The 25410-nt window shown below is 45.3% G+C and overlaps 1 protein-coding gene across 3 annotated transcripts in view; it reads right to left on the bottom strand.

Annotated features, from left to right (window-relative positions):
* LOC138250391 (RNA-binding protein 26-like) overlaps positions 1-25410 on the bottom strand; it is a 623852-nt gene that overhangs the window by 356086 nt on the left and 242356 nt on the right. For all 3 annotated transcript variants that reach the window (XM_069205212.1, XM_069205213.1, XM_069205214.1), the window contains one exon: positions 2413-2529. In XM_069205212.1, coding sequence (XP_069061313.1) covers positions 2413-2529 — 117 coding nt within the window. The remainder of the gene's footprint in view (positions 1-2412; positions 2530-25410) is intronic.

The raw sequence follows: 25410 nt of genomic DNA, 5'->3' as shown, positions 1-25410 counted from the left end.
GAACGCAGTGACTAAGGGGCATGTTGACACGTTAAAAAAACTTTTAATTCAAGTACCCATGTTAGGGAAAACAATTTCTTTTTAAAACTAACAGGGCTATCAATCCCAAGCCACTTCCTCACAAATACATCCATTCTAACATAATATATGGTGTACAGAAAACAGTGACAGAAAAGGGAGAAAAGAAGCCCCCTTATAGCAGAGACTGCAGATGGAGTGGCAGAAGGCCATTCTGACCGTACAGCACAGACAGCAGTAGGCTACATGAAACAAATGCCAAGAACTGGAACAATCTGAAATCCCTAACCATGCTGCCATCTACACCACAAATGCCCAGACGCAGGCCATCAACAAAATGTAATCATATGGAGTGAGAGAAGATGAGCATCAGATTGAGAAAAGATGAGCATCAGATTTAAGGCACGACAAGAAATGAATGTGAGGGCAAGGACAATGAAGATCCCTGAACCTGCAAAAGCAGTGAGCTCCCTAAACCTGCAACAATGGGTTAATTGATCGAGCGCTGCACGTCGTCTGTGCAGCTTAGTGACAGAAAAAAAATAAGGAGATGGCAATTCAAGTGGACAGTTTCCCTGAGACTACTTCCACGTCAGCAAACAGTTCCATATTGCTGAAGTGTTACAATTTTCACAAGTGTAATACTTTTAATAGGGTAAAAGTGTCCTCTACTAATACAAATCATTTCCCAGAAAACGTTTACATTGTCTACGGTACAGAATAATTACAGCACTCCAACGTAATGCACAATATCCCTTCCTAGAGCAGGGTGGTAAGGTCATTCTAGTTTGAAAGAGTCTGATGGAATACTGGGTCTTAAAACTAAAGAGCTGCCTGTAATCACTGCCCTTAGAAAATATGAACTGACACAAAAGAGAACAACAGAAAACAGAATTACCAATCAACGCTGAGTTATTCAATATATGCTGCCACCTTGACTAGACAAGTACTTTGTTGAAATCTGGATAACAGTACAGAGCGTTGTACAATGCAACTTTCAGAGGCAAAATCTCCAGACTTCCTTTTAAAACGAGTCCAATGTTGCACAAGGAAAAAACATTAAGCTGTGTTACAGTTTTGCATAAACAGAGCACTTTCCTTAAAATGAATATTTTTCCAGCACTGCATTGACACTAGCATTTCAGGTTTGTCTTAACTGCAATTCAAATTGGTTTTTGGTAACATCCCACAAACATGCAAATTGGGCTAAACCCCGAAGGAAGATCAGTCATTCTACGATTTAAAAAAAAACTAAAAACTAAAATTGAAGGATTTCTGCAGGACAACTGTTCTTCTAACAATCCCCTTATAAAAGAGATGAGTTTCAAACAAGGTACAAAATCTTCTTGTATCTATGGCACATTTTAATCTGCCAAGCAGACGAAAGGATACTATACGCAGAGAAAAAAATATATGGATTCCGTATATGCAGTAACAAATGACACTGATAGCAGGAAAAAAAACTGTCAACCACGAAAGCAACCAATAATAACCCTGGTTTGTGAGTCACAACTATGAGCTGTAAGCTAACCAACGGCTGAATAGTGGTAGATTACAGAACAATGGATTGTCTTAAAAATAAGAGGTTAATAAAGCCAGGTTTCTAAAGGTTACTAATGTTCAGACCAATTAGAAATACTGATCTGTTCAATCAGCACAGGACAAGGTCCTACCTTTGACGTTTTCTATAAAAAGGTTTTTTTTTTTTTTTGTGTTTTAAAAAAAAAAGAAATTCCAGTTTGATTCCCCAAGACAAAGTTAGCTGGAAAAGAGAAGGTTAAATAACCGAATCCCTCAAATAGAAATGTATGGCTGAGAGCCAACACAGTTACAAAAACAAGTTTTTGAGAGGAGTGGAAATATTTTCACTGTGAAATGATTATTACTTCTGTTGTAAATAGATCATAGAAAAAAAGAGGAAAAAAATTCAAGGAACAATCATTTGTAAATTAAATTATTTACTGACAACTGTGTCCAATTTAATTCCTGCCTCCAGTCAACATGAAAGATTACACAACATTGCTTGAGCTACTGAGCAGTTAAATAACTCATTCTAAAGTGCTTAAACTTGCAAAACGTATAGACTACAAATGATTAGGATGCAATTCAACTTCACAGCCCACTGGCTTCCCATGTACAGCCACCAACCTGGAAAATAACGCTGAATTAACAACCATGATACACGCAGAATAGATGGTCTGGTTGAACTGAGGCAACCTGAATTCTAACCCAAAGAATACAGTCAAAGTTAAATCTATAACAGAAGCAGGCCAAAGTACTAAAGTAGAATACACCCATGTTTAAAAGGGTCTTAAATGTACTTTGGAGCATTACTGCGAGGAGTACTATTTTTTTTTATATACCATCACAACAAAGGTGACGCACGAGCCTTACCTTTTATTGTGGTGGATGGACTCTGTCCCGGTAATTCGCGGTGGGTCAACTGATGTTTTAGAGAACACTGGGTCAGCTGCTTGAAAGATATTGAAAGTTCTTCTGGAAGGTTGAAACCTAAATGGAGAGTTAAAATGTTAAAACGGTCTACAACAAAAGTACGTTTGTGTCAACATGGCACTGACAGAAGTCCAATACACTGAGTTTGCAGAAAGCATTTCTGCAACTGTTACAAGCTCATGAGTAGTGGAAAATATATCCAAACAATATTTCCTACCAGGCTTTTTTTTTTTTTTTTAACCAAAAACCTCTATATTTATCAGTCCTGCTATTCAGAAAATAAATATAATTTGAGAAAATGTGTCTACGTTCCATGTATCAAGCAGGAAGCTTTTCTATTAGACAACTAGTGAGGACTTGTTTATATTAAGTATAGAGACCCAGTCGGGCCTCAAAAAATCCATCTAGTTTGGCATTCTCCTTTGTACAACCAAAAATACAATAGAGACACTTAAAAAGACCACGAAGAAAAACTCCTAGTCCTGCAAAGCGCAGGTGAATGTATTCATTTTCCGTTAAGTAATAAAATAGTAAACTGTATTTTTCCATAAAAGATGCTATAGATGTGAAAACATTAATCTTGTATCTTGATGAGATGTCTAATTACTCTTTCAATCATGCCAAAATACTAACGTGGAAAGCATTAAAACCTAAGAAGTTATTAGACACCAATGTTAGGAAAAAAGTCGGAAAGGAACGGTGCATAATTTGATGTTTGAACAGTAGATATACTGTATGAGAACATTTTCAATGTGATGCAGAAGACAAATGGTGAAGCTAACAAAAATGAATTTAAAAATAAGAAAAAGAACTCAGAAAAAAATTGGATGGCAAGGGAAAGGGAGATTATTCAAATACATTACTTATATAACAAAAAAGTGGATGATGTCGACAAGCACTAAACATATCAGGCAACCAAACAAGGTGCAGACTGTTAGGCTACAAACAACCCAGTCTACCAAAGGCCATCAGAAAGCCAATGGATAAGAGCTACAGTTACATTTACATGAGAAACCAGCTACTATCATTGTTAACTCATAATGGAGTAGAATGTAAAACATTTTGCAGCTGGTATTTTTTCGGCAAAAGATAGCCCCCTTCTGTTTAAAATGTTCTAGAAACTTCTACAAGAAGAAAAGGTCACCAAGCACATTTTCAATTACTTTGAAAGACATTTTCCAAATACCTGATGATAATGAGAGCACTGGCAAGTAAATATGATCTCACTAACGCCTCCCATCCAGGCCATTTTACAACACTGCTTACCTGTGCCTTCTTTTTAGGACATCCTCTGGCCACACAACACATTAACAGTACAAAAAAGTCTTAAAACTTTACCAGTGAGTTACCAATAAGAACTCTAACGTCTGGCAAAATATGCAGAGAGTTATTTCTAAGAATTCCAACGTCGGACAAGATAGGCAAATTCCTCCAATGCCACTGTGCCCCAAATAAAACACATCAGTTCTTTTTTTAGCAAATACATTATGACCACTAATCTACAAAAATTGGGGGCATTGGAAAATGTGATTAAAATCAGAAGGATACCCAGGCATTTGATGACCAAGGGTCAGAAAGACCCGGAGTAGGCTATTAGTGTCTTAAAATATATGTGATGCAACTGGACCCTTTAAATAAGCTGTGATGCAACTGGACCCTTTAAATAAGCTGCTGTGCCAGAGATGACCTGGAGAAGAACATGTCATGTCATGCTGTCTGTACGTACTAACACTATCTTGTGTTGCAATTGTGGAAGGAACGCTTTCATTGCTAGGACCACCGCTTTCAGTTCCAGGCCACTGATGTGGAAAGACTGTTGAGTGTTGTCCAATACCCCTAAACTGTGAGGTTGAGGAGATGAGCTCACCCAACCGGTGTTTGAGGCATTTGCTGTGAGAGTGATCTGAGGTAAAGGGTCGAAAAAGTGCCCCCCTTTAATAAGATTTGTGGTGTTCCACCAATGTACAGAACAATAAGTATGGCAGTCCAACAACACTAGATCGTCCATCTGACCCTGTGCCTGAGACCATTGACGAGAGAGACATTGTTGAAGAGGATGCATATGAAGTCTGGCATGAAGTACGATGGCAATGCAAGATGCCATCATCACTAACAGTTTCATAACAGCTCTTACGGTGTATGCTTGGTTCTCTATTAACGTAGCAATCATTGTTTGAAAAGCCTGAACTCGGGCTGAACTGGACAACGCTGGTCCTAATTGTGTGTTGAGGGTAGCTCATAGATAGGGATGTATCTGGAGAGGGTGCAGATGAGATCTCATGTAATTTATGGTGATCCCCTTAAAGTGTAGGTGACGAATTGTGAGCGGAGTGTGACTGACACTGTGTGAATTAATTGGCTTTGATGAGTCAATCGTATAAATAAGGGAAGACATGAATTTGTTGTCTTCTGAGATGTGCTGCTAGTACCACAAGGCATTTTGTGAATACTCTAGAAACGGTTGTGACTCTGAATGGTAATACCTTGAATTGGTAATGTTTTTCTGCAACTACGAATCTTAGGTATTTGTGGTGTGCTGGATAAATGGGGATGTGAAAGTAAGATTCCTTTGGGTCTAACACAGTCATGAAGTCATCCTGTTGTAGAAGGGCAATAACATCCTGAAGAGTGACCATATGGGAATGTTCTGATAGGATGTAGTGGTTTAAGGGGACTGAGACCTAATATTGGTCTGAGAAACCCGGCTTTTTGGGGTATTAGGAAATACACGGAGTAGACTCCTGTTCCCTGATATTGTAATGGTACTGGTTCTATAACTCCTTTGAGAAGAAGAGAATGTACTTCCTGTTTGAGAAGAGTAAGATGATCTTGTGGGAGTCTCTGAGTATGAGGGGGTATATTTGGTGGAGTGGAAGTGAGCTCCAGACAGTAACCATTTTGGATGATTTGAAGTACCCATTGATCTGTGGTAGTTTGAGACCATTGGGGGTTAAAATGTTTTAACATTCCCCCTATAGGAGTGGTGTGAGTTGGTAGGTTTTGGTGGAAGTCATTGCTTAGCGGTGAATTAGGAGTCTCTAGATGTAGATGGTGTTCCTCTTCCCTTAGTGCTGTTGCCTGTATAGGAACCTCTAAAATAACCTCTGGTGTACTGAAAGGTGGGCTTTGTTTGAGTGGAAGACTGTTCCTGAAATGATGACCGAAAGCCACTTACAAATCCTGTGCGATGAAAAGTAACCCTGTGTGTGCTGGCTCGGAGTGCTCCCAAAGCTTTGGCAGTTTGATTGTCTTCATTTAATTTTTCCAAGTGTGGTATCCACTTGTGACTTTCGTAGTCTTTTTTGGAGGCGGAGAGGAATCAAGAGCCTCTTGGAAAGTCAGTTTCTAGACTAGAATTTGTAGTTGGCGCTGACTAGCATCCTTAACTTCCAAAACAGGTTCCACCGGTGAAGGGGTGGTGGTTAGAGACTGTCCAGGATCGCAAAAAGTCTTTTGTAAGATTTTTGGTTCCAAAGAATTTTTTGCCTGGTATATTTTCATAGCCAAAACTGTGGTAATTGTTTCTTCTTTTTCAGTGCTGAAGTGGTTGGTATCAAAGTAGTCGGCACCGAAGCACCATGTGTTTTTGGTCGTATCGGAGCCAAAGTAGAGGGGCTAGAGATCGATGCAGAAGATTTCTATTTGGCTTTTTTCGGTGCGGAGACAGAAGGCGTGTAATCAGAATGAGTTTCTCGGCTCCTAACATGGCTGGAAGGTAGTGGCAGACCGATGAACTCTTGAAGGGGGACAAAAATTGGAACTGACCTTCCAGATATGGGGAGGCACTATATGGCTTCAATGACATGACATAACTTCAGGCATCGGCACCACCCTCTGCCGGTGACGTGATAGCTTTTAAGTTTCCAGATTCAGTCTGAGGCCTAGGATTATTCTACAGGTGAGGAATTTGCAGGTAGAAGTAGCCATCAGTAACAGTATCTCTGGGTGTTAGAGGTTGTGAATTTTCTGTTAATATGAAGTCACAGATTGTTACTTACAAAGACTGGGGTCCAAGTGTCAGATGTTTTTTGTCAACTCCAATCCAATCATTCAGATGATAGCCGATAACCCTTTCCTACAATGACGTGCAGCAATAACTGCCATACAGCTGAAGGACGACCAGTGTCAGGGAATGGGGTGTAACATATTATGTGACTGTATGACCTCACAGAGAAATACGCCTACCAACAGCTTCAAGACCCTTAGGTTCTGTTAGTCAAACCTTCATCACAACCCTGGGTAGCCGTGGTTCTGAGCAGCAAGACGTACACAAAGAAACAAGTGTAAAGCATTTAAACAGCAACCAAACACGAAGAAGAAATCAACAAGACACCAATGAAATTCAACACCAATTTATGGCAATGTACTATATTATGTATTTTAGACAGCACAATGAAAAAGATCCATCTAAGGGTTTTGTAGATATAGAATTTACAAGGTATAGTAAATCAAAGCATTTCACTCAATCGCAAACAAGCATCAGCAAATTCACAGACTTCGACACACAAACTTTTCAGCAAAAAGTTGGGTTAGCCATAAGGAAAAAGTTACTTGCCCAGTAAGCATCTGTTTCTGGCATGTAGTGCTGTGGATTCACACGCTCTGCATAGTTCCGCCATCTAAAGTTGAGTCCAGGAGACTACAAGTTGTTCTTGTTTGAAAAGTCCTTTGAGTCACAAGGCATAGTTACTACTTCTCTTGCCTGCAATGCGCGTCATCCTCGACTCCATGTTTAGATTGTTTTCCCACAGGCGGTGATGAATGGAGTTTAATACAAAGGCAGATAAACCAAATGATCATGCGTGATAATGAAAATGTCACATCTGTTCGTGGCATCAGTCGCTGAGATTCACATGGTATGCATGAGCTCGCCATCTGGTGTTGGGTCGGAGTGTTACAAGTTGTTTTTCTTCGAAGAAGTGTTTTCGAGTCACGGGACCGAGTGACTCCTCCTTCTGTGCTCATTGCGCATGGGCGTCGACTCCATCTTCGATTGTTTTCCCCGCAGAAGGTGAGGTAGGAGTTGTACTATAGTAATAGTGCCCGCGCAATGAAAAATGTAAGTATGTACCTATTAAAGGATTAAATAATATATATACAAATGTACAAAATTGAAGGTAACTTCTGAACTGCTACAAGCTTCCGGGGAGGTGGGTGGGTCCATGTGAATCTCAGCGACTGATGCCACGAACAGATGTACACTGGGTAAGTGACATTTTCAGTTCGATGGCATCTGTCGCTGTAGATACACATGGTATGCATAGACTAGTAAGCAGTTAGTTCCCCATAAGCGGTGGTTTAGCCTGTAGGAGTAGAAGTTGTCTGAAATAGAGTTCTTAATACAGCTTGACCTACTGTAGCTTGTTGTGCGGATAGCACATCTATACAGTAGTGTTTGGTGAATGTGTGAGGCATAGACCAAGTGGCTGCCTTACATATTTCCTGCATTGGGATGTTTCCTAAAAAGGCCATTGAAGCACCTTTTTTCCTTGTTGAATGTGCCCTGGGAGTAATGGGCAGTTGTCTTTTTGCTTTAAGGTAGCAGATTTGGATGCATTTAACTATCCATCTGGCTATACCTTGTTTTGATATTGGGTTACCTACATGAGGTTTTTGGAATGCAATAAATAGCTGTTTAGTTTTTCTGATGTTTTTTGTTCTGTCAATGTAGTACATTAATGCTCTTTTGACATCTAATGTATGTAGTGCTCTTTCAGCCACAGAATCTGGCTGTGGGAAAAAAACTGGTAGTTCTACCGTTTGATTTAGATGGAATGATGAAATAACTTTTGGTAAAAATTTTGGATTAGGTCGTAGGACGACCTTATTTTTATGTATTTGTATAAAAGGCTCTTGTGTTGTGAACGCTTGAATTTCACTTACTCTTCTTAGAGATGTAATGGCAATGAGAAAGGCAACTTTCCAGGTTAGGAATTGTATTCCGCAAGAGTGCATGGGTTCGAAAGGTGGGCCCATGAGTCTTGTTAGAACCACGTTTAGGTTCCATGAAGGAACAGGTGGTGTTCTTGGTGGTATAATTCTTTTAAGCCCTTCTATGAATGCTTTGATAACTGGTATTTTATACAAGGAAGTTGAATAGGTAGTTTGCAGGTATGCAGATATTGCTGCAAGGTGTATTTTAATAGAAGAGAAGGCTAGCTTTGCTTTTTGTAAATGGAGCAAGTAATTTACTATATGTTTTGGAGTTGCGTCTAGTGGTTGTATCTGATTATGATGGCAGTACCAAACAAATCTTTTCCACTTACTTGCGTAGCAGTGTCTAGTGGATGGCCTTCTGGCCTGCTTTATGACTTCCATACACTCTTGGCTAAGTTGTAAGTGTCCGAATTCTAGGATTTCAGGAGCCAGATTGCTAGATTCAGCGATGCTGGGTCCGGGTGTCTGATCTGTTGGTTGTGTTGCGTTAACAGATCTGGTTTGTTGGGCAGTTTGATGTGTGGTACTACAGACAGATCTAGCAGTGTTGTGTACCAGGGTTGTCTTGCCCAAGTTGGTGCTATTAAAATGAGTTTGAGTTTGTTTTGACTCAATTTGTTTACTAGGTAAGGAAGGAGAGGGAGAGGAGGAAAAGCGTAAGCAAATATTCCTGACCAGTTCATCCATAGGGCATTGCCTTGGGATTGCTTGTGTGGGTATCTGGACGCGAAGTTTTGGCATTTTGCGTTCTCTTTTGTTGCAAATAGGTCTATTTGTGGTGTTCCCCAGAGTGTGAAATAGGTGTTCAGAATCTGTGGGTGGACTTCCCATTCGTGGACTTGCTGGTGATCTCGAGAGAGATTGTCTGCCAGCTGATTCTGGATCCCCGGAATAAACTGTGCTATTAGACCAATTTGATGGTGGATTGCCCACTTCCATATTTTTTGAGCTAACAAGCTTAAGTGCGTTGAATGTGTTCCTCCTTGTTTGTTTAGATAATACATCGTTGTCATGTTGTCTGTTTTGACAAGGATGTATTTGTGGGTTATGATTGGTTGGAAAGCTTTTAGTGCTTGAAAAACTGCTAATAATTCTAGATGATTTATATGCAGTTTTGTTTGATGTATGTTCCATTGTCCTCTTATGTTGTGTTGATTGAGATGTGCTCCCCACCCTGTCATGGAAGCATCTGTTGTTATTACGTACTGTGGCACTGGGTCTTGGAAAGGCCGCCCTATGTTTAAATTTATACTGTTCCACCATAGAAGCGAGAGGTAAGTTTGGCGGTCTAGCAACACCAGATCTAGAAGGTGACCCTGTGCTTGAGACCACTGTGAGGCTAGGCACTGTTGTAAGGGCCTCATGTGCAGTCTTGCGTTTGGGACAATGGCTATGCATGAGGACATCATGCCTAGGAGCTGTAGTATTGTTCTTGCTTGTATTGTTTGGTTTGGAGACATGTGTTGAATGACTCTGTTGAAATTGTGGATCCTTTGTGGAGTTGGCGTTGCTACTCCTTTTGTCGTGTCTATTATGGCTCCTAGATATTGCTGTACTTTGCTTGGCAGAATGTTTGATTTTGCAAAGTTGACGGTGAACCCTAGTTTGTAGAGGGTTTGTATGACTTGATTTGTGTGGTTTGAGCATTGTGTGAGCGAACTGGTTTTGATTAGCCAGTCGTCTAGATACGGGAACACATGTATTTGCTGCCTTCTGATGTGTGCAGCGACTACTGCTAGGCATTTTGTGAATACTCTTGGAGCGGTTGTTAAACCAAAAGGCAATACTTTGAATTGGTAATTGTAGGACGTTGGCTCTGTATGTGCTATTTCAAAGTAAGGAATAGCATGCACAGAGTCCAAGGGTTCCCCTTAGAGGTAAAATAGTGGTAAAAATAGATAATACTAATGCTCTATTTTGTGGTAGTGTGGTCGAGCAATAGGCTTATCCAAGGAGTAGTGTTAAGCATTTGTTGTACATACACATAGACAATAAATGAGGTACACACACTCAGAGACAAATCCAGCCAATAGGTTTTGTATAGAAAAATATATTTTCTTAGTTTATTTTAAGAACCACAGGTTCAAATTCTACATGTAATATCTCAGTCGAAAGGTATTGCAGGTAAGTACTTTAGGAACTTCAAATCATAAAAATTGCATGTATACTTTTCAAGTTATTGACAAATAGCTGTTTTAAAAGTGGACACTTAGTGCAATTTTCACAGTTCCTGGGGGAGGTAAGTTTTTGTTAGTTTTACCAGGTAAGTAAGACACTTACAGGGTTCAGTTCTTGGTCCAAGGTAGCCCACCGTTGGGGGTTCAGAGCAACCCCAAAGTCACCACACCAGCAGCTCAGGGCCGGTCAGGTGCAGAGTTCAAAGTGGTGCCCAAAACGCATAGGCTAGAATGGAGAGAAGGGGGTGCCCCGGTTCCGGTCTGCTTGCAGGTAAGTACCCGCGTCTTCGGAGGGCAGACCAGGGGGGTTTTGTAGGGCACCGGGGGGGACACAAGTCCACACAGAGATTTCACCCTCAGCAGCGCGGGGGCGGCCGGGTGCAGTGTAGAAACAAGCGTCGGGTTTTCAATGTTAGACTATGAGAGATCTCGGAATCTCTTCAGCGCTGCAGGCAGGCAAGGGGGGGATTCCTCGGGGAAACCTCCACTTGGGCAAGGGAGAGGGACTCCTGGGGGTCACTTCTCCAGTGAAAGTCCGGTCCTTCAGGTCCTGGGGGCTGCGGGTGCAGGGTCTCTCCCAGGCGTCGGGACTTTAGGTTCAAAGAGTCGCGGTCAGGGGAAGCCTCGGGATTCCCTCTGCAGGCGGCGCTGTGGGGGCTCAGGGGGGACAGGTTTTTGTACTCACAGTCTTAGAGTAGTCCTGGGGTCCCTCCTGAGGTGTTGGATCGCCACCAGCCGAGTCGGGGTCGCCGGGTGCAGTGTTGCAAGTCTCACGCTTCTTGCGGGGAGCTTGCAGGGTTCTTTAAAGCTGCTGGAAACAAAGTTGCAGCTTTTCTTGGAGCAGGTCCGCTGTCCTCGGGAGTTTCTTGTCTTTTCGAAGCAGGGGCAGTCCTCAGAGGATGTCGAGGTCGCTGGTCCCTTCGGAAGGCGTCGCTGGAGCAGGATCTTTGGAAGGCAGGAGACAGGCCGGTGAGTTTCTGGAGCCAAGGCAGTTGTCGTCTTCTGGTCTTCCGCTGCAGGGGTTTTCAGCTAGGCAGTCCTTCTTCTTGTAGTTTGCAGGAATCTAATTTTCTAGGGTTCAGGGTAGCCCTTAAATACTAAATTTAAGGGCGTGTTTAGGTCTGGGGGGTTAGTAGCCAATGGCTACTAGCCCTGAGGGTGGGTACGCCCTTTTTGTGCCTCCTCCCAAGGGGAGGGGGTCACAATCCTAACCCTATTGGGGGAATCCTCCATCTGCAAGATGGAGGATTTCTAAAAGTTAGAGTCACTTCAGCTCAGGACACCTTAGGGGCTGTCCTGACTGGCCAGTGACTCCTCCTTGTTTTTCTCATTATTTTCTCCGGCCTTGCCGCCAAAAGTGGGGCCTGGCCGGAGGGGGCGGGCAACTCCACTAGCTGGAGTGTCCTGCTGGGTTGGCACAAAGGAGGTGAGCCTTTGAGGCTCACCGCCAGGTGTGACAATTCCTGCCTGGGAGAGGTGTTAGCATCTCCACCCAGTGCAGGCTTTGTTACTGGCCTCAGAGTGACAAAGGCACTCTCCCCATGGGGCCAGCAACATGTCTCGGTTTGTGGCAGGCTGCTAAAACTAGTCAGCCTACACAGATAGTCGGTTAAGTTTCAGGGGGCACCTCTAAGGTGCCCTCTGTGGTGTATTTTACAATAAAATGTACACTGGCATCAGTGTGCATTTATTGTGCTGAGAAGTTTGATACCAAACTTCCCAGTTTTCAGTGTAGCCATTATGGTGCTGTGGAGTTCGTGTTTGACAAACTCCCAGACCATATACTCTTATGGCTACCCTGCACTTACAATGTCTAAGGTTTTGTTTAGACACTGTAGGGGTACCATGCTCATGCACTGGTACCCTCACCTATGGTATAGTGCACCCTGCCTTAGGGCTGTAAGGCCTGCTAGAGGGGTGGCTTACCTATACTGCATAGGCAGTGAGAGGCTGGCATGGCACCCTGAGGGGAGTGCCATGTCGACTTACTCGTTTTGTCCTCACTAGCACACACAAGCTGGCAAGCAGTGTGTCTGTGCTGAGTGAGAGGTCTCCAGGGTGGCATAAGACATGCTGCAGCCCTTAGAGACCTTCCTTGGCATCAGGGCCCTTGGTACTAGAAGTACCAGTTACAAGGGACTTATCTGGATGCCAGGGTCTGTCAATTGTGGATACAAAAGTACAGGTTAGGGAAAGAACACTGGTGCTGGGGCCTGGTTAGCAGGCCTCAGCACACTTTCAATTGTAAACATAGCATCAGCAAAGGCAAAAAGTCAGGGGGCAACCATGCCAAGGAGGCATTTCCTTACACAACCCCCCCCCAAACGAAAGAGGATGAGACTAACCTTTCCCAAGAGAGTCTTCATTTTCTAAGTGGAAGAACCTGGAAAGGCCATCTGCATTGGCATGGGCAGTCCCAGGTCTGTGTTCCACTATAAAGTCCATTCCCTGTAGGGAGATGGACCACCTCAACAGTTTAGGATTTTCACCTTTCATTTGCATCAGCCATTTGAGAGGTCTGTGGTCAGTTTGAACTAGGAAGTGAGTCCCAAAGAGGTATGGTCTCAGCTTCTTCAGGGACCAAACCACAGCAAAGGCCTCCCTCTCAATGGCACTCCAACGCTGCTCCCTGGGGAGTAACCTCCTGCTAATGAAAGCAACAGGCTGGTCAAGGCCAACATCATTTGTTTGGGACAAAACTGCCCCTATCCCATGTTCAGAGGCATCAGTCTGCACAATGAACTGCTTAGAATAATCTGGAGCTTTGAGAACTGGTGCTGAGCACATTGCCTGCTTCAGGGTGTCAAAGGCCTGTTGGCATTCCACAGTCCAGTTCACTTTCTTGGGCATTTTCTTGGAGGTGAGTTCAGTGAGGGCTGTCACAATGGATCCATATCCCTTCACAAACCTCCTGTAATACCCAGTCAAGCCAAGGAATGCCCTGACTTGAGTCTGGGTTGTTGGAGCTACCCAGTCCAGAATAGTCTGGATCTTGGGTTGGAGTGGCTGAACTTGGCCTCCACCTACAAGGTGTCCCAAGTAAACCACAGTTCCCTGCCCTATCTGGCATTTGGATGCCTTGATAGAGAGGCCTGCAGATTGCAGAGCCTTCAAAACCTTCCTCAGGTGGACCAGGTGATCCTGCCAGGTGGAGCTAAAGACAGCAATATCATCAAGATAAGCTGTGCTAAAGGACTCCAAGCCAGCAAGGACTTGATTCACCAACCTTTGGAAGGTGGCAGGGGCATTCTTTAAACCAAAGGGCATAACAGTAAACTGATAATGCCCATCAGGTGTGGAGAATGCTGTCTTTTCTTTGGCTCCAGGTGCCATTTTTATTTGCCAGTACCCTGCTGTCAAGTCAAAGGTACTTAGAAATTTGGCAGCACCTAATTTATCAATGAGCTCATCAGCTCTTGGAATTGGATGGGCATCTGTCTTGGTGACAGAATTGAGCCCTCTGTAGTCCACACAAAACCTCATCTCTTTCTTTCCATCTTTGGTGTGAGGTTTGGGGACTAAGACCACTGGGCTAGCCCAGGGGCTGTCAGAGCGCTCAATTACTCCCAATTCCAGCATCTTGTGGACTTCCACCTTGATGCTTTCCTTAACATGGTCAGACTGTCTAAAGATTTTGTTCTTGACAGGCATGCTGTCTCCTGTGTCCACATCATGGGTACACAGGTGTGTCTGACCAGGGGTTAAGGAGAAGAGTTCAGGAAACTGTTGTAGGACTCTCCTACAATCAGCTTGCTGCTGGCCAGAGAGGGTGTCTGAGTAGATCACTCCATCTACTGTACCATCTTTTGGGTCTGATGACAGAAGATCAGGGAGAGGTTCACTCTCTGCCTCCTGATCCTCATCTGTTACCATCAACAGATTGACATCAGCCCTGTCGTGGAAGAGCTTAAGGCGGTTTACATGGATCACCCTCTTGGGGCTTCTGCTTGTGCCCAGGTCCACCAAGTAGGTGACCTGACTCTTCCTCTCTAGTACTGGGTAAGGGCCACTCCATTTGTCCTGGAGTGCCCTGGGAGCCACAGGCTCCAGAACCCAGACTTTCTGCCCTGGTTGGAACTCAACCAGTGCAGCCTTTTGGTCATACCAAAACTTCTGGAGCTGTTGGCTGGCCTCAAGGTTTTTGGTTGCCTTTTCCATGTACTCTGCCATTCTAGAGCGAAGGCCAAGTACATAGTCCACTATGTCCTGTTTAGGCTCATGGAGAGGTCTCTCCCAGCCTTCTTTAACAAGGGCAAGTGGTCCCCTTACAGGATGACCAAACAGAAGTTCAAAGGGTGAGAATCCTACTCCCTTCTGTGGCACCTCCCTGTAAGCGAAAAGCAGACATGGCAAGAGGACATCCCATCTCCTTTTGAGCTTTTCTGGGAGCCCCATGATCATGCCTTTTAATGTCTTGTTGAATCTCTCAACCAAGCCATTAGTTTGTGGATGGTATGGTGTAGTGAATTTATAAGTCACTCCACACTCATTCCACATGTGCTTTAGGTATGCTGACATGAAGTTGGTACCTCTGTCAGACACCACCTCCTTAGGGAAACCCACTCTGGTAAAGATACCAATGAGGGCCTTGGCTACTGCAGGGGCAGTAGTCGACCTAAGGGGAATAGCTTCAGGATACCTGGTAGCATGATCCACTACTACCAGGATATACATATTTCCTGAGGCTGTGGGAGGTTCCAGTGGACCAACTATGTCCACACCCACTCTTTCAAAGGGAACCCCCACCACTGGAAGTGGAATGAGGGGGGCCTTTGGATGCCCACCTGTCTTACCACTGGCTTGACAGGTGGGGCAGGAGAGGCAAAACTCCTTAACCATGTTGGACATATTGGGCCAGTAGAAGTGGTTGACTAACCTCTCCCACGTCTTGGTTTGTCCCAAATGTCCAGCAAGGGGAATGTCATGGGCCAATGTTAGGATGAACTCTCTGAACAGCTGAGGCACTACCACTCTCCTAGTGGCACCAGGTTTGGGGTCTCTGGCCTCAGTGTACAGGAGTCCATCTTCCCAATAGACCCTATGCGTTCCATTTTTCTTGCCTTTGGACTCTTCAGCAGCTTGCTGCCTAAGGCCTTCAAGAGAGGGACAGGTTTCTTGTCCCTTACACAGCTCCTCCCTTGAGGGTCCCCCTGGGCCTAAGAGCTCAACCTGGTAAGGTTCAAGCTCCAAAGGCTCAGTTCCCTCAGAGGGCAGAACTTCTTCCTGAGAAGAGAGGTTCCCTTTCTTTTGCTGTGTTGCAGTTGGTTTCCCAACTGACTTTCCTGTTCTCTTGGTAGGCTGGGCCATTTTTCCAGACTCCAGCTCTACTTTTTCACCCTGTGCTTTGCACTGTGCTCTTGTTTTCACACACACCAGTTCAGGGATACCCAGCATTGCTGCATGGGTTTTTAGTTCTACCTCAGCCCATGCTGAGGACTCCAGGTCATTTCCAAGCAGACAGTCCACTGGGATATTTGAGGAGACCACCACCTGTTTCAGGCCATTGACCCCTCCCCATTCTAAAGTAACCATTGCCATGGGATGTACTTTTCTCTGATTGTCAGCGTTGGTGACTGTGTAAGTTTTTCCAGTCAGGTATTGGCCAGGGGAAACCAGTTTCTCTGTCACCATGGTGACACTGGCACCTGTATCCCTCAGGCCCTCTATTCTAGTCCCATTAATTAAGAGTTGCTGTCTGTATTTTTGCATGTTAGGCGGCCAGACAGCTAGTGTGGCTAAATCCACCCCACCCTCAGAAACTAGAGTAGCTTCAGTGTGGACCCTGATTTGCTCTGGGCACACTGTTGATCCCACTTGGAGACTAGCCATACCAGTGTTACCTGGATGGGAGTTTGGAGTGGAACCTTTCTTGGGACAGGCCTTGTCTCCAGTTTGGTGTCCATGCTGTTTACAGCTATGACACCAGGCCTTTTTGGGATCAAAGTTTTTACCCTTGTACCCATTGTTTTGTGAAGAGGCTCTGGGCCCACCCTCCTGTGCAGGTTTTTGGGGGCCTGTAGAAGACTCTTTACTATTTTTAGTTTTGGTTGTCTCATCACCCTTCCCCTGGGGAGTCTTTGTGACCCCTTTCTTTTGGTCACCCCCTGTTGAAGTCTTGGACACCCTTGTCTTGACCCAATGGTCCGCCTTCTTTCCCAATTCTTGGGGAGAAATTGGTCCTAGGTCTACCAGATGCTGATGCAGTTTATCATTGAAACAATTACTTAACAGGTGTTCTTTCACAAATAAATTGTACAGCCCATCATAATTACTTACACCACTGCCTTGAATCCAACCATCTAGTGTTTTCACTGAGTAGTCAACAAAGTCAACCCAGGTCTGGCTCGAGGATTTTTGAGCCCCCCTGAACCTAATCCTGTACTCCTCAGTGGAGAATCCAAAGCCCTCAATCAGGGTACCCTTCATGAGGTCATAAGATTCTGCATTTTGTCCAGAGAGTGTGAGGAGTCTATCCCTACACTTTCCTGTGAACATTTCCCAAAGGAGAGCACCCCAGTGAGATCTGTTCACTTTTCTGGTTACACAAGCCCTCTCAAAAGCTGTGAACCATTTGGTGATGTCATCACCATCTTCATATTTAGTTACAATCCCTTTGGGGATTTTCAACATGTCAGGAGAATCTCTGACCCTATTTATGTTGCTGCCACCATTGATGGGTCCTAGGCCCATCTCTTGTCTTTCCCTCTCTATGGCTAGGATCTGTCTTTCCAAAGCCAATCTTTTGGCCATCCTGGCTAACTGGATGTCCTCTTCACTGGGGCTATCCTCAGTGATTTCAGAGGTGTTGGTCTCTCCTGTGAGGGAACCAGCATCTCTGACTATTATTTTAGGAGTCAGGGGTTGAGGGACCCTGTTCTCCCTAGATAGGACTGGTAGGGGGGAATTGTCCTCCAAGTCACTATCCTCTTCCTCTGAGTTGCCACCCTCAGAGGGGTTGGCCTTTTCAAACTCTGCCAAAAGCTCCTGGAGCTGTATTTTGGTAGGTTTGGGGCCCATTGTTATTTTCTTTATTTTACAGAGTGACCTTAGCTCCCTCATCTTAAGATGGAGGTAAGGTGTGGTGTCGAGTTCCACCACAGTCACATCTGTGCTAGACATTTTGCTTCTAAAAGTTGGAATACTTTTTAAGAATCTACAACTGGTTCTAGAATCTAATTCAAACTTTTACAAACTTTTAAACTCTAAAAGAAATGCTAAACAGGATCTAACACAAGGCCCTAGCAGGTCTTTTAAGAATTTAGAAAACTTTTCAAATTGCAAAAATCAATTTCTAATGACAATTTTGGAATTTGTCGTGTGATCAGGTATTGGCTGAGTAGTCCAGCAAATGCAAAGTCTTGTATCCCACCGCTGCCACCAATGAAGGACGTTGGCTCTGTATGTGCTATTTCAAAGTAAGGAATAGCATGCACAGAGTCCAAGGGTTCCCCTTAGAGGTAAAATAGTGGTAAAAATAGATAATACTAATGCTCTATTTTGTGGTAGTGTGGTCGAGCAATAGGCTTATCCAAGGAGTAGTGTTAAGCATTTGTTGTACATACACATAGACAATAAATGAGGTACACACACTCAGAGACAAATCCAGCCAATAGGTTTTGTATAGAAAAATATCTTTTCTTAGTTTATTTTAAGAACCACAGGTTCAAATTCTACATGTAATATCTCAGTCGAAAGGTATTGCAGGTAAGTACTTTAGGAACTTCAAATCATAAAAATTGCATGTATACTTTTCAAGTTATTGACAAATAGCGGTTTTAAAAGTGGACACTTAGTGCAATTTTCACAGTTCCTGGGGGAGGTAAGTTTTTGTTAGTTTTACCAGGTAAGTAAGACACTTACAGGGTTCAGTTCTTGGTCCAAGGTAGCCCACCGTTGGGGGTTCAGAGCAACCCCAAAGTCACCACACCAGCAGCTCAGGGCCGGTCAGGTGCAGAGTTCAAAGTGGTGCCCAAAACGCATAGGCTAGAATGGAGAGAAGGGGGTGCCCCGGTTCCGGTCTGCTTGCAGGTAAGTACCCGCGTCTTCGGAGGGCAGACCAGGGGGGTTTTGTAGGGCACCGGGGGGGACACAAGTCCACACAGAGATTTCACCCTCAGCAGCGCGGGGGCGGCCGGGTGCAGTGTAGAAACAAGCGTCGGGTTTTCAATGTTAGACTATGAGAGATCTCGGAATCTCTTCAGCGCTGCAGGCAGGCAAGGGGGGGATTCCTCGGGGAAACCTCCACTTGGGCAAGGGAGAGGGACTCCTGGGGGTCACTTCTCCAGTGAAAGTCCGGTCCTTCAGGTCCTGGGGGCTGCGGGTGCAGGGTCTCTCCCAGGCGTCGGGACTTTAGGTTCAAAGAGTCGCGGTCAGGGGAAGCCTCGGGATTCCCTCTGCAGGCGGCGCTGTGGGGGCTCAGGGGGGACAGGTTTTTGTACTCACAGTCTTAGAGTAGTCCTGGGGTCCCTCCTGAGGTGTTGGATCGCCACCAGCCGAGTCGGGGTCGCCGGGTGCAGTGTTGCAAGTCTCACGCTTCTTGCGGGGAGCTTGCAGGGTTCTTTAAAGCTGCTGGAAACAAAGTTGCAGCTTTTCTTGGAGCAGGTCCGCTGTCCTCGGGAGTTTCTTGTCTTTTCGAAGCAGGGGCAGTCCTCAGAGGATGTCGAGGTCGCTGGTCCCTTCGGAAGGCGTCGCTGGAGCAGGATCTTTGGAAGGCAGGAGACAGGCCGGTGAGTTTCTGGAGCCAAGGCAGTTGTCGTCTTCTGGTCTTCCGCTGCAGGGGTTTTCAGCTAGGCAGTCCTTCTTCTTGTAGTTTGCAGGAATCTAATTTTCTAGGGTTCAGGGTAGCCCTTAAATACTAAATTTAAGGGCGTGTTTAGGTCTGGGGGGTTAGTAGCCAATGGCTACTAGCCCTGAGGGTGGGTACGCCCTTTTTGTGCCTCCTCCCAAGGGGAGGGGGTCACAATCCTAACCCTATTGGGGGAATCCTCCATCTGCAAGATGGAGGATTTCTAAAAGTTAGAGTCACTTCAGCTCAGGACACCTTAGGGGCTGTCCTGACTGGCCAGTGACTCCTCCTTGTTTTTCTCATTATTTTCTCCGGCCTTGCCGCCAAAAGTGGGGCCTGGCCGGAGGGGGCGGGCAACTCCACTAGCTGGAGTGTCCTGCTGGGTTGGCACAAAGGAGGTGAGCCTTTGAGGCTCACCGCCAGGTGTGACAATTCCTGCCTGGGAGAGGTGTTAGCATCTCCACCCAGTGCAGGCTTTGTTACTGGCCTCAGAGTGACAAAGGCACTCTCCCCATGGGGCCAGCAACATGTCTCGGTTTGTGGCAGGCTGCTAAAACTAGTCAGCCTACACAGATAGTCGGTTAAGTTTCAGGGGGCACCTCTAAGGTGCCCTCTGTGGTGTATTTTACAATAAAATGTACACTGGCATCAGTGTGCATTTATTGTGCTGAGAAGTTTGATACCAAACTTCCCAGTTTTCAGTGTAGCCATTATGGTGCTGTGGAGTTCGTGTTTGACAAACTCCCAGACCATATACTCTTATGGCTACCCTGCACTTACAATGTCTAAGGTTTTGTTTAGACACTGTAGGGGTACCATGCTCATGCACTGGTACCCTCACCTATGGTATAGTGCACCCTGCCTTAGGGCTGTAAGGCCTGCTAGAGGGGTGGCTTACCTATACTGCATAGGCAGTGAGAGGCTGGCATGGCACCCTGAGGGGAGTGCCATGTCGACTTACTCGTTTTGTCCTCACTAGCACACACAAGCTGGCAAGCAGTGTGTCTGTGCTGAGTGAGAGGTCTCCAGGGTGGCATAAGACATGCTGCAGCCCTTAGAGACCTTCCTTGGCATCAGGGCCCTTGGTACTAGAAGTACCAGTTACAAGGGACTTATCTGGATGCCAGGGTCTGTCAATTGTGGATACAAAAGTACAGGTTAGGGAAAGAACACTGGTGCTGGGGCCTGGTTAGCAGGCCTCAGCACACTTTCAATTGTAAACATAGCATCAGCAAAGGCAAAAAGTCAGGGGGCAACCATGCCAAGGAGGCATTTCCTTACAGTAATGTATTCCTTTGAATACAAACCTTAGATATTTCCTGTGTGATTGATGTATTGGTATATGGAAATATGCGTCCTTGAGGTCTAGGGTTGTCATGTAGTTGTGTTTTTTGAGCAATGGTAACACTTCTTGTAGTGTGACCATGTGAAAGTGGTCTGATTTGATGAATGTGTTTACTACTCTGAGGTCTAGAATTGGTCTCAGTGTTTCGTCCTTTTTTGGTATCAAGAAGTACAGTGAATAAACTCCTGTGTTTATGTGTGTGCTTGGTACTAATTCTATTGCATTTTTTTGCAGTAGTGCTTGAACTTCTATCTCTAGAAGCTGTGAATGGTATTTTGATAAATTTTGTGATTTTGGTGGTATGTCTGGAGGGAATTGCAGGAATTCTATGCAATAACCATGTTGGATAATTGCTAGGACCCATGTGTCTGTAGTTATTTTGTCCCATGCTTCGTAATATTGACGTATCCTCCCCCCCACTGGTGTTGTGTGGGAGGGGTGAGTGACGTCTGAGTCACTGCTTGTTGGTAGTGGTTTTGGGGCTTTGAAATCTTCCTCTATTCCTAGGGAATTGCCCCCCTCTATACTGGCCCCGAAAACCTCCCCTGTACTGTCCCTGGTAGGTGGGCGGTGCGGACTGTGAGGTGCTAGCTTGTGTGGCCTGACCCCGAAACCCTCCTCTAAAAGGTGTTTTGCGGAAGGTGTTATAAGATCCTCTGCTCTGCGGGGAGTAGAGTGCGCCCATGGCCTTGGCAGTGTCAGTGTCCTTCTTGAGCTTTTCTATGGCTGTGTCGACCTCCGGACCGAACAGAAGTTTTTCGTTTACTGGCATGTTAAGCACTGCCTGCTGAATTTCTGGCTTGAATCCAGACGTTCTGAGCCATGCGTGCCTACGGATGGTAACCGACGTATTAATGGTCCTTGCGGCCGTGTCTGCTGCATCCATGGAGGAGCGTATTTGATTGTTGGAATTGTTTTGACCCTCCTCAACAACCTGTTTTGCTCTTTTTTGCAGATCTTTTGGGAGATGTTCAATGAGATGCTGCATCTCATCCCAGTGGGCTCTGTCGTATCGCGCTAGCAGCGCTTGTGAATTTGCGATGCGCCACTGGTTTGCTGCTTGGACAGCAACCCTCTTCCCGGCTGCATCGAACTTCCTGCTTTCTTTATCTGGGGGAGGTGCATCCCCAGAAGTGTGTGAATTTGCCCGTTTTCTGGCAGCCCCTACCACCACAGAATCTGGTGGCAACTGAGAGGTGATGAATACAGGGTCCGTAGGAGGCGCCTTATACTTTTTGTCCACCCTAGGCGTCACTGCCCTACTTTTAACTGGCTCCTTGAAAATGTCCTTTGCATGGCGTAGCATGCCTGGGAGCATCGGCAGGCTTTGGTAGGAGCTGTGGGTTGAAGAGAGGGTGTTAAATAAAAAATCATCCTCTACTTGTTCCGAGTGTAGTTCCACATTATGGAATAGTGCTGCTCTAGCCACCACTTGTGAGTAGGCTGTGCTGTCTTCCGGTGGTGATGGCCTAGTTGGGTATGTGTCTGGGCTGTTATCAGACACTGGTGCGTCGTACAAGTCCCACGCATCCTGATCTTGGTCATCGTGGCTCATGGCGGTGTGAGCTGGCGAATGTGACGGGGTGTTATTTGGCGAAGCCGGAGTTACAGGTGGAGGCGAGGGAGGAGGTGTTACCTTTTGTGCTGTTTGTTGCTGAGGAGTAAACTGAAGCGTTCTCTTTCGTTTGACAGGTGGAAGGGTACTGATCTTCCCAGTCCCCTGCTGAATAAAGATACGCTTTTGCGTGTGATCCACGTCAGTGGATTGCAGTTCTTGTTCAAATCTATGTTTCTTCATTTGTGAAGACATAGAATGCTCTTCAGTATAGGAGCCTGAAACAGGGTCTGATGTCGCTTTTTTCGGCTCCGAAAACCCTGTTGATTGTTTTTTCGGCTCCGAGGTAACCTTCCTCTTTTTCTGTGCCGAAAATTCTTGGCCTCTATGGTCTTCGGCGCCACTGTCTCGGCGTCGATCCGTGTCGACACCGAACTCTCGGTGTCGATACTTCTGTTTAGCACTCTCTCGGTCCCGAGGAGGCTGCGTGCCGGTGTCTCGACCGAAGTCAGACGATCTCGACACTGAATGGGCCTTTTTCGGTGCCGATTGTTGGTCACCGAGAATTTGGGTGGAGCCATGGCCGGTTGGCAGTGGCGTCCCCTGGGCCTTCTTTCCTTTTTTAAGTTCTGATCTCGACGTCTTACTCACAGTTTTTGTAGAGTCTAGCTCGTCGGAGTCTGAATCCTGGATGGAAAAGGATTCCTCCTGTTCCTCTTCTGTCTCGAACTGTCGACGCTCCTTTGGCGTGGACGCCATCTGCAGTCTCCTCGCTCGACGGTCGCGCACAGTTTTTCGGGACCGGAACGCCCGACAGGCCTCACAGGATTCTTCGCTGTGCTCGGGTGACAGGCACAGGTTACAGACCGAGTGTAGGTCCGTATAAGGATATTTGTTGTGGCATTCGGGGCAGAAGCGAAACGGGGTCCGTTCCATCGGCGTTGTTCTCCACGCGGTCGGGCTGACTAGGCCCCGACGGGGTGCCGAAATCTACCCCGAAGGGCACCGAAGCGCTTCGATGTTCAACGCGTCGTCGTATGTGTCTATCTCAAACCGGATCGCAACGATACCGTCGAAAATCTTCCGTTTTCAGCTATCTTTCCGTTCCGAAACCCGGAGCGACAGGAACACGTCCGAACCCGATGGCGGAAAGAAAACAATCGAAGATGGAGTCGACGCCCATGCGCAATGAGCACAGAAGGAGGAGTCACTCGGTCCCGTGACTCGAAAACACTTCTTCGAAGAAAAACAACTTGTAACACTCCGACCCAACACCAGATGGCGAGCTCATGCATACCATGTGTATCTACAGCGACAGATGCCATCGAACAGTGCATTTATGTACTGTAATGACCACAGGTGACCGGGGAGGCTGGAGGGAACTTGTAAAGCTACAGCACTATATGCCGTAAACCGATGCTTACTGGGTAAGTAACATTTTCCGTTTGATGGCATGTGTGGCTGTAGATACACATGCACTAGCACTATTTGTCCTACATTGTGTTGCTGGCGTGCTAAAACATCCACACAATGTTTCGTTAACGTGTGTGGTGTTCACCATGTAGCTGCCTTACTAAAGTCAGCTATAGTTATGTTACCTAGAAATGTCACAGATGCACTTTTCTTACATGTTGCTGCCTTACTAATGTCAGCTACATGTAGGTTACCTAGAAATGTCATAGATGTACCTTTAATTGTTGAATGGGCTCTAGGCTAATAGGTAGTGGCCTTTTAGCTTTGCACAGTAATTTTTAATACATTTAACAATCCATCTTGCTATAGTAGATTTATTAACATGGTTACCTTTATGTGGTTAAGAAAAGGCAACAAAACGTTTTGTGTTCCTAAAAGATTTAATTCTAACAATATAGAACATAAGCGCTCTTTTCACATCAAACATGTGGAGGGTTCTCTCAGCAACTGAATCAGGTTTTAGGAAAAAGACTGGCAATTCAATAGTCAGATTGATATGAAATGGAGACAGAACCTTAGGAAAAAAAAGGTTGGGTTCGTACGAAAAACTACCTTTATCTTTATGTACCTGAAAAAAATAGTTCTTGTTATGTTAATGCCTGAAGCTCACTTACACTGCTCAGAGAAGTGATTGAAACTAAAAAAGCTACTTTCCAAGTTAGATATTGAAAAAGACATGAGTGCATTTGTTCAAAGGGTGGTTCTTCTTTAAGAATGGCCACACATTCCTGAGGTAAATTTAAATACCCAAATTCTATGGCTTCAAGAGCCAAATTGCCAAATTCAAGTATACAGGGTTTGGGTGTCTGATTTGGCCTTTGTTCTGAATGAGAAGGTCCCGGTCTAAAGGAAGCATCTTGTATGGTACTACTGGTAGATCCAGTAGCATGATAAACCATGGTTGCCTTGCCCATGTGGGTGCCACCAGTATCATTGTGAGAGAGGTTTGTCTTAGATTCTGAACCACATACGGAAAGAGGTGGAAATGAGCAGGCAAATATGTCTGACCAGTTCAGCCACAAAGCATTAACCTTGGAGTGAGGGTGTGGAAACCTGGAGAAGTTTGGCATTTTGCCTTTTCTTTTTTTGTGAATAGATCTATGTCTGGAACACCCCCATTTTTGGAAGTAGGGTTGGAGGACTCTAGGTTGGAGTTTTTATTTGTGGACTTGTTGCGGCGTCCTGCTGAGTTCGGCATACGTTTTGTGTGACCCTGGTAGGCATTCCGCTAAAGGCAAATGTGACAAATGGCCCAGTGTAAAATTGTCTGTGTAAGGCGAGACAAATGTAATGAATGTGCCCCCCCCTTGTTTCTGCAGATAAAACATGGTTGCCACGTTGACTGTGCGAATGGGGACTACTTTGTTTTTTAGAGGTGTGACAAAGACTTTGAGTGCTAGATAAACTGTTAGCATCTCCAGATAGTTGATGTCAAAGGTTTGTGCACATGATCCTAAAGACCCTGTATTGTAAGGTTGTGGAGATGAGCACCCCATTCCATCAGGGAAGCGTCCGTTGTCAGAGTAACCTGTGGAAGAGGGTCTATAAATGGCTACCCTTTGGAAAGAATGACTTTGTTCCACCACTGCAGAGAGTGAAAGGTGCGGTTGTTAACCAATATTAGGTCCTCCCAATGACCCTGTGCTTGAGACCATTGGTGTGACAG

This window comes from Pleurodeles waltl, chromosome 8, assembly GCF_031143425.1.
Source record: "Pleurodeles waltl isolate 20211129_DDA chromosome 8, aPleWal1.hap1.20221129, whole genome shotgun sequence".
Lineage (NCBI taxonomy): Eukaryota > Metazoa > Chordata > Amphibia > Caudata > Salamandridae > Pleurodeles > Pleurodeles waltl.
The sequence above is the reverse complement of the archived record's forward strand: the minus strand, read 5'-3'. Positions and strand labels throughout refer to the sequence as shown.